Source organism: Pundamilia nyererei, unplaced genomic scaffold (genome assembly GCF_000239375.1).
Source record: "Pundamilia nyererei isolate P.nyererei 1_Seehausen unplaced genomic scaffold, PunNye1.0 scaffold00298, whole genome shotgun sequence".
Taxonomy (NCBI): domain Eukaryota; kingdom Metazoa; phylum Chordata; class Actinopteri; order Cichliformes; family Cichlidae; genus Pundamilia; species Pundamilia nyererei.
The window spans coordinates 537,630-547,282 of NW_005187699.1; the positions used below are offsets into that span (position 1 = coordinate 537,630).

Sequence of the window (9,653 nt, forward strand, 5' to 3'; positions counted from 1 at the left end):
CACACACACACACACACACACACACACACACACACACACACACACACACACACACAAACATGCACTCCACAAAGGAAGGCCACGGCCGGCCTGTGGAGTCGAACTCTGGACCTTCTTGCTGTAAGGCAATAGTGCCGTCATCTAACAGCAGTCATTTTTGTAAAATTACTTACATTTGGCAGCAGATTCACTAACAAACCCAGAACTAAGGTGTAGTGAACTATCAGTGATTTTTGACACTTCCTCTCATCCTTCTTCATCTTCCTCAGTCACTTTTCTTGGACTTTCTGCCCAGCAGCCTTTTCAGGAACCAAAGACACTGAATCTAAGTGAGATTTTGTGGCTCACTGCACCAGCAGCCGCTAAACCAGTGAGGCCTACTTAAAGCACTGTATGACCAAAGAGGCATTGTGAATCACAGAAAAAATGCTCAGGCACTTTTGTTTGTGTGTGTGCATGCAGATGTAGCAGAGTGGCACACACCATCAGCAGGCATGTTCCTGTGGATGAAACTGAAGGGCATAGCTGATACCCAGCAGCTGATCATGGAGAAGGCGTTGGAGAAAGAGGTCAGTGTGAACAAACATGCAGGTGCTGTTCTCTTTTCAGGTTAAGACCTGCCTATTGAACAGCAGATACCCCAGAGGCACTTGTGTGCGTGTGTGTGCGTGAGAGGGAAAACACTTGCACAAAGGCTGCTTTACAAGCACCATCCCACACTCTGCCGAGACACAAAACCTGCAAACATCTCCTCACAAACACACACACTCACACACAGTGTGTTTGTAATTCCATGCTACTGAATTAGCTGTGTATGAACAAGAGTGGGTACAATCGGGATTTTCCAAGGCCTCTGCACAGCAGGCTCGTGTCCTCTGAGTCCTGAGCATTTAAAGCCTTCATACAGCAGATAATAACACCACTGTGTCATTGGACAGAGGAGGAATAATGGACAGCTGAATCTAAAATGAGTCTTTCAGTGCTGTCATAAATGCCACGGGGAACAGTTTACAGCCTGTGAGATCAGACAGATACCAGAATATTTATACCCAATCCAAACTGCTATATCAGAGCGAGAAAGCTGGTTATCAGAGACAGAGAAGACAGGATGTTGACCAAACATGGAGGATATCCTGGACGTTATTCCTGGTGTTCCTCTCACTTCACATGAATAATGCCACAAATAGTAATTTTTTTTTAAAGTTACCAAACAGAGAGAAATACGACGGTGACACAACCTGGCATAAAGGGAAACATTTGGCCTCACAGTTTGTAACCAGTACCTGAAATCCTAGCAAAAAGCCTGCAGTAACTAAAATATATCACAAAGTTGTCATTTTACTCAGTGAGCTGTTGTGTAAGCTTTTTTGGACTATTAAGTAATTAAATGTAATTTTTATCATTTAGAGTAAAATCTGGTGACCTGCCTGGCTTTATGTTAGCTCAAGTCACAGTTTGGCTGGGGTGAATGTAGGAAAAGACAATATGTAATATGTTTCATTCCCTGTGTAAAAACTGGAGATGTGTAAGAACTGGTGATACATGTTTGTGTGTGTGTGTTACAGGTCCTGCTAGTTCCTGGAGGCGTGTTCATGATCAACAGTAGTGAGCCCTGCCCCTACGTCAGAGCGGCCTTTTCTCTCAGCACACCGGAGCAGATTGATGAGGTAAACAAATGGATAAACAACCAGATAAACACATACAATCTCTACAACTCAATCTAATCTTGTATTTCTTTCCCCACCAGGCTTTGAAAAGACTCTCTGCGCTCATCAAAGAGGCTTTGTGATGGTTTATTCGTCCTTGGCAGATGCAGGATTTTTTAAATATGTGGTTGAAGGGCTTAGTTTAGATTTAATAGTGCGTTCTTATGACTGTCAAAATTATAGTGTTACAAGCCCAAAATCAGGACCTACACAGAAAAAACTATAGGTGTGCTGACTGGGTGAAGAAGGTATCTGATCATTTGAGTGATGCCCGCCTTCCTCAGCTCAGTTTGTTTAGCAGACCAAGAAATCGGTACAGCACAGCCTAAACGCTTAATGAAGTTCTTCTAAATCTAGTTTTTCCAAATCTAACCATCACCCATCACAGAGACGTCATAATCTCTGGGATGAATTCATGTTAACAAACAGATCATTTTCCAGAAGAAAAATAATCCCTTTCTTAGCGAGCAGGAACAAATGATCAGCTTTAACCGAGCACATTTATCAGGACTTCAGACACAGCCTTAGTGCCATCATCTAAAATCCTTTGTATTCTGTTCTTAAGCTTCTTAAGGACGAACAGATTTAATGCGTCTTGGCTTTCTTTAGTAATGACAGATAACCTCAAAACAAGAAGGGCAGTCAGGCTCGTTTGTTAGAATTCAGGTCCTCTTATTTTCTGGGAAAGAAAATAAAAATACTTCAAGGAGCTGAACGCACAATGAACCAGGAACATGAAGGAATCAGACCTGGTTGGTCCATCATGAAGTCAGAGAGCTCCGTCTTAACAGTTCTTGATATAATTATTTTAAAGTAGACCAAAGGCCTCTGCTACAAAAGCAGGATTTAGGTTTATCTGGGTAACTTCAAGGTTAGCCCTGAGTTTTCTGTACTATGAAAGTGGTTCACTTTCATGCTGAAACATTCAAGCAAGTAAGTAATACAAAGGGAAACGGAGAAGGACGAGGTGGAGGGAGGAACAGAAAACGAAACCCTGAAAACACTAAACATAAATAAACTAAAACTAGGAACTGAAACCACGTAGAAAAAGCAAGGACTCAACTCCAAGAAAGAAGAATACAGCAAGACCTGAAGCACCACATAGCTGAATCGAAACCTCAGCACAGCAGCAACCTCAAAGTAAGAGGATCAGAATATCCAACACATTAAAAACCCTCTAAAGAAACTCTGACCCCTGGGACCCAAACCAGGGCAAACATGGCAGACACAGCCTCACTGCTGTATAATGAACAATGGCTACACAAACTCATTACTGCATGAGAACATGGGTTTTATCTCATCTGTGAAATAAAGTAAGGACTTTTTACCTTTTGTATTTTGTTGTATTTTTTTTTTTGAGTCTGTTTGTAGTTTGCTGCTCAGGGATTGGTGCAGATGATAAAATCAGATCATATTGCAGGTGGCCTGATCTGATTTCACTTTACAAAGTAATTGGTGTGGTTCTTACATAGTGCTTTTCTACTCTGAGCACTCAAAGCGCTTTAGAAAACTTGCCTCATTCACACCAGTGCTTTTTTCTACGCTTGTTCTAGCTAACATTCACACACATCCATAGCAACTTGAGGATAGTATCTTGCCCAAGGATATTTGGTATGCAAAGTGGAGGGACCTGAGAGCTGGTCAGGTTCAGGTGGAGTCATGAACAATTCAGCACCGACTCGTCTTCCTCTTCATCCTTTTTTCTAAAGTCTGCTGGCTCTCACATAACAGCAACAACAGGGTCTATCAGTTTGGTGGGAACTGTTTTCTTCTCCTTTGTACAGACTTCCTGCCCCCGCTGTGTTAATATGTAGCAGTCTGAAGTGTTTGTGTACTGCTCAAACATTCATCTGGAAAGGAGGACGGGGTCAGCGAGGTGGCTTAGATACAAGACTGTTAACACTTTACCCCTCTCACTGCAGTCGTGGATGAAGCGTTCAAATTTGAATGCAAAGATTTCTGTAAATACCAGGATGGGAATCTGAACAACAACTGAAGAGGAGCAACTGTGAAGAGGTCTCACTTTGAATGTGTTTCAGTCAACAGTAACTTTAAAACCGAAGCAGTGCCCCAGATTTGTTTGGTAGAATGTGAAACATTAACACAGAAATGGATGAAAGCACCAAAATCCTCTCTAGAGCAGAAAAGCTGAAATTCTCTTAAAGTTACTGAATAAACTTTTGTTTTGTTTTTACTTTGAAACAATAAAAACAACCTTCCACACAAGCTAAAACACACAGCCTTAACCTCCACTGCTTCTATACATAGATGAAGCATTGACTTAATTATTGACTGCCTGCTGAGGTTCTGCCATATAACGTCAATCCCCGACTCGCGCTGTGGCTTCAGGGTCTCCTTTTATCAGGCCTGGTAAACAGAATAACAGCCTGTACAGGCTGAATGACCCTGGCCGGGTCTAAATTTAGAGCAGCCTTTATTCTGCCTTTAATTGTTTCAAAAGGAAGCTGGCACTGTGATCCACATACAGTCTTTTCCTTGAACGGCCTTTTAGAATGTGTTTTCACCACAGCCCATTTACCTCTTACTATAGGCCTACGCTGTAATGCAGACATGCACAAAATAACCTACTTAGTGTGCCATGCTATTAAATGCCACAAGGCTTTATGTGAGCGAGGTTATCAGTCTTTTGCACTGGAAAGCTGTTCAGACCTTACTTCTGTCCTCGTGGGAGTCTGGAGGCCGGGCTGCATAAACATGCAGCAGTTATATCCTGTGTGAGGAAGGATAAACGAGGCTCCAGCACTGATGCTCACAGGTGTGTTGTGTATTAAAGCTTCCAATTAATAATATCTTACTTCGTGTGTCTAGGTTTGTCTGATCTATCTGAAAGTAAACCATGTAAACACAAGTATCATTTTAAACCAGCCCATGGTGCTTAATTTTTCATTAAATTAAAAAAAATCTACATTTTTTAAACCTGTTTTGTGTATTAATTTGTGGCTTTTTGTGGTTTAACTTGTCAAGCTCAAGTTAACATAATTTCCAATATCTTCCCGGCCTGGTGTAAGCTGCTAATAAATTAACCAGAGAGCATAAGAGAACCGGTTTAGTGATGGTTTGGATAAGTTGAAGTACTGGCAGCATATTAGCGGTATTAGATCGTATTGCACTGCACCAGTATTTGTTCATGTGTTGCATTTTTCCCACCCTCTGCGCACCCCACGTGATCAAAAATCAAGCAAAGAATGTTAAAATGGATTAATTTCTAGAAACCATGTCACAAATATTCTTTTATTGTATAAAGTGAGAATTGAGTTTGAGTCTGGCAGCCATCTGTACAGGCAGGGCAACCCAAGCAACTGGGCGACGTTGCCTCCCTCCGTGCCTTGAAGCAGCTCAGTCGTCGTTTGCAGAGCGAGCTCAGCGGTCCGATGAGGAGGAGGACGATGATGCCCGAGCAGAAATAGCACAGCGATAACCGCCGACTATGGTAGTTTCTACCAAACTTTCGAGGTGAAACAGCGGCCGACCATGATGTGAGTATGAAGCCCGAGTTTTATTAGCGGGGGAGTCGCGGATTTTGCCGTTTTTAGGACCGTTTATCCGCCGCCGCTGCCATTGTCAACGGTAAGGACCGGCTTGCTGGACCGCTTGGCTCTCCGCCGAGGAGGTAACGTTGCAGCATTACCCGGTGTCTTTTCAGCTATTTGTTTCTCCTCTTTTGGTCCAGTAACGTTGACAATTTAACTGTAGCGATGCATGAAATGAACCCTCGTCCTGTGTAAACAGTCTGCGGTGGCACAGTTCTGGAAGGGTCCCCATACATATAGCTGCTGTCCAGCACGTAGCCGGGTCCCACGCCCTTGTTTTATTTTATTTTATCCTCAAGCACAGTTTAAAATCTTAACAGCTCAACCACACATGACTAATATCCGCATTGACATATCTGTATTCTACCTAATTGATAAAGTAATGTAGGTAACGTTATTTTCGTCGGAGGGACTTTACGTGTGACAGCGGAAAATAGCCGGAGCCCACACACAGCTCCGTTATGTGGCAGTCTCCCTTTGTTTTCATACTAATCGAGCCCAAAGATGCGGTTGTAACGCAAAGCAAGGCTGCCTATATGGATAAAACGTAAAAAACAACAACAACATTGTTAATCGTAGTTGTTGTTAAGCTGTACTATGTGCCTTATATCTGTCTGATGTAACACTACCAGCCTTTAGCTGGAATATTAGCTCGATGTCAGCTTCAGACTAGCAAAAATGCTGCCGTTTGATGTTGCTAACTTTGAAGTCTATGAATGAACATTTAACGGTGTTTTAGAGAGGATTTCTGTGTGACTGGCTCAGATGCGGATGCAGTTTATTGCAGTGGAAGCTAATTGAACAGTAGATACCGTTAACCCTGCGAGACATAAAGGAAATGGGCGATTAGTGTAATAACAGCAGCAGTGGTCAAAAATATGGTATTTACCGGAATAAGAACGCAGTGTAGGGGAAGTAACTGCGAGGTTGCAGGGTTAAGATTGTTGTCACTTTAAATCTAGCACAGAAACAGAATCTGCTGCAGGTTATTAAACATGGAGTGCGTTTCTTCATAGTGTATATAAAGCAAAGTGCTGGGCCACACCTCATAATCTTTGAATTCAGGTGGTTAAAATCAACCCTGAGTGGTGTTATTGGAGCGTGGGAGCCTTTAGGAACCACAGCAACTCACCCACAAAGTCCCAGATACAGTTACGGAGTGGGGTCGCTGAGTGCTGAGGGATGTGGCATAGGCATTAACATCAACACAAAAACTGCCCTGGGAGCTCTTGTAGGAGCAATATGCAGGTGGCCCAGTACTTTTGTCCATGTAGTGTAATTGTAAATGGATACTTTTAGATCTTAGATCTTTGTGTGAACAAAATTCAAATGTAAAAACGTAATCCTGTCTCACAGAAGTGTATTAACCTATGGTTGGAGTTCTAGTTATCAAAACATCTGATTATTATTAGTTTGTTCCTGGGCTGTCTCTAATGATTGCATGCCCCTCACTTTCTTGCTTCAGTGAGATGCTTCATGGACCTGAGCTGAATACCAAATTACCCTCAAGCATCACGAGATAGCCAGTCTGCAGGATGGAGTCCCTGGAGGAATGACAGTTTCGTCCCCCTTGGGTAACAAACCTTCAGCTAGAGAAAATGAACTGGGCCGGTGGATTCGTTTTTCTGGTCCTGGTGTTCTTCATCGCCTCGCAAACTGCCGGGGCCTCACAGCTTAACGCAGACGGAAACTACACGGAAACCGGTAACGCGACAGACGGAGGATCTGTCCCCGCTGTGTTCACAAGCGTGAGCCAGATAATTGCCCGAGAGGGGAGCTGCACACTGATTGATTGCAATGTCACTGGAGACCCATTCCCCAGTGTTCAGTGGTTCAACTCCCACGGTCACCGGGTGGACACGAGCGGTGAGATAGACTTTTTTAAAAATTCATTATAAACCTGGTTTCCTGCTCTCACTTTCCTATTATAAAATGATCACATTAAAGCAGCCCACTGAAGTGAGTGGTTCCTGACTGTTTTTCTTTTTGCAGTGACATTTTTATTTACTTGCAGCATCATCATTGTTACCACATGAGTTTAGGGTGATTTTCTTAATTGGAGTACGTTAACCAGGACTTAGAAATCAGCATAAACACTACAGGTTTCTCCCCACGGGAGCTTGTGCTGTGGGCTTTAAACATTCTGAGCAGTCATCGTAAGAATCTAAAGACCAGAAGCGTTGCTGGCTCTGTATTCAAAGAGGAGTCTGACTTGTGTTCCTGGGGGGATTGTGGCCCAATTATTCTCCATTTTGTTTGGCAGCAGTGATTATTCTTTTTCTGATGGATGGTCTGTGTCAATTAGATTCAGGAAGCCTTAAACTAGTGATTTTCTTTCGAGCCCACTATCCTTTTGTCTGTGATCCGCCTTAGTAGAAACAGGGAGGGAGCAGTGGTTTGTTGTTTTCGCGATCCTCCTGAGCCGACCTGTTGAAACCTGCTGTTGAGAGCGAGAGAAAGAGAAGCCGCAGTTGTTATTATGACCTACAAACCCAGAAGTGCGTCTGTACCCGCCACTCAGCTTTTCCCTTGGGTTACACTCAGGAATATAATTAGGGGCAGATAGACTTTCCCATAGCTGGCAGTACTTCACTGAGCAATAAACGTAGCAGAGTCACTAACCTGGATCCTGTAAAACGAAGCCAGTTCATCATACCCAGGACATATTTCTGTTATCAGGTCTCACTTACTGTAACATTACCAGTCAAACTGTCACAAGAAGCTGGTTATCGACTCGAAAAGTCTACCCAGGGTTTATCAATCTAGCTGCCAACACTTTCAAATGAAAGAGGGGTGACGTTAGCAGTACCTGGCCAATCAGAAACACGCACAGATCTGCTGGTGAAAGTTCTATGCATGCTTTTTACAAAGATAAAGGGAGCAGATGTGGGTGTGCGAGAGGAAAAGGGCTGTATGAATGTGTGTGTCTGGCTTTATCAAAGGATAAGTGAAGGTCCAAAAGTACATATGTGTCCTGTTTATGATTAAGGTTAAAAGAACAAAAACTATTTTCAAACAATTAAAACTGATGCTCATCTGGGAACAATAGCGACTTTTAGACCCAATTTAAAAAAACCAAACCTTAAACCTTCTTACTAACTCAGCGCTAAGATCTGAGGGATACTCCAGGAATAGTGCCTTTCCCTAGAGCTGATTGATCAGTAGTTTTGTACCTGTTGATCTCTTATTTTAAACAGAACATGCTCAAGAGCAGGTGGCGTGTGAAGCAAGAGTAAAACACCTAAGGTTAACCCTGAAGTTCCCTCGATAAGCCCCACATCCTACTTGGTAGCACAGGCTTCTGCAGTTTGTTAGCTCGTAGTACTCGGCAGCACATCAGTCATTTTATAATCTGGTGGTGGTGATAAAATTAGAAATGCTCGCCTCCACATGAAAAAGGCGGATGGGCGGGACACTGTTTGCTGGCCAGGCTACATTTCCTGAATGCCCATTCATCCTTCTCCTCCGGAGGATAGCAGTGTGGGAAATTGATCGTGATTGCCGAGTAGAAAGGAGCAGAAGTGGTTTTTAGACCTCATACTGCAGATTTGTAAAAGCCCTCTGTGATTTCTGTCCATCTCTTGCTCCCACACAGTAGAGACAGTGAGTAGCTGGGGAGGAGGTGAATGCACTAAAACGTTGCTCTGTGGGGGAAATATGCAGCAAATAGGGTCGTTAAAAACAACTTTCAGCCAAAGGTAGAAAACGGCAATAACTCAGGAATGTTAACTGCATCTGCAGAAAGACTGCAGAGCGACTAGAACGCACCTGCGCTGTGCTGGGCTGCAAAACCTTATCAGACAAGCATCTCTTAAGCTGAGCTCAGCACAAAGATTGGAATCAGGTTGAAACAACAAACTTTGTTTGGTCTGTAAGTAACAATATCTCCACCAGGACCTCCGCAGCCCACTCAGCAATATGTTCATACAACGCTTTATTCTATACACTTTGGTCTACCTCACATCCACGGTCACTCACTAATTAACCTGGCATTACAGGTGGATGATATACTCGAAGTCATATTATAATATGTCAGCAGCATTTATAATATTTCTGATGATATAGAAGAAGAAAAAACACTGAATGGTAACAGCATTATGGATAAAGTAGGAGTGACACAGTGCAAGTTTAAATGTAAGCACACAAATATAACACAGCTGCTTAACGCTTTACTTTAATTGTTCTTATTAATAATCTAAGCCTGTAACGCGTCAGGAGCTGCACAATATTGTCACATAAAAATGAAATTGATATTTTCTGCCTGGGATGTTTCCACACAGTTACTGTAACTTTCATCCACCATTTGTCATATGGAGTGCAGCTAGCAAATACTCCAGCAAAGCGTATCCTTGTTATGCTTAATGATGGGTTATTGTTATTTCTTTTAGGGCTGCAC

The 9,653-nt window shown here is 42.8% G+C and overlaps 2 protein-coding genes across 7 annotated transcripts in view; both read left to right on the forward strand.

Moving 5' to 3' along the window:
• Positions 1–3,033, forward strand: part of aadat (aminoadipate aminotransferase) — a 15,881-nt gene extending 12,848 nt beyond the window's left edge. For all 3 annotated transcript variants that reach the window (XM_005751070.2, XM_005751071.1, XM_013915402.1), the window contains 3 exons: positions 463–569; positions 1,566–1,667; positions 1,748–3,033. In XM_005751070.2, the coding sequence (XP_005751127.1) occupies positions 463–569; positions 1,566–1,667; positions 1,748–1,789 (251 nt within the window). In that variant the 3' untranslated portion in view covers positions 1,790–3,033. The remainder of the gene's footprint in view (positions 1–462; positions 570–1,565; positions 1,668–1,747) is intronic.
• Positions 3,034–4,891: 1,858 nt separating this feature from the next.
• The window catches only part of mfap3l (microfibril associated protein 3 like), a 9,873-nt gene continuing 5,111 nt past the window's right edge, over positions 4,892–9,653 (forward strand). For 2 of the 4 annotated variants that reach the window (XR_312226.1, XM_005751076.1), the window contains exons 1-2: positions 5,210–5,337; positions 6,723–7,123. Coding sequence is in view for 3 of the 4 variants with exons in the window: in XM_005751076.1 (XP_005751133.1) it covers positions 6,856–7,123 (268 nt within the window). In the remaining variant the exon portion in view is untranslated. The other 2 variants (XM_005751077.1, XM_005751078.2) reach the window with 2 other exon arrangements.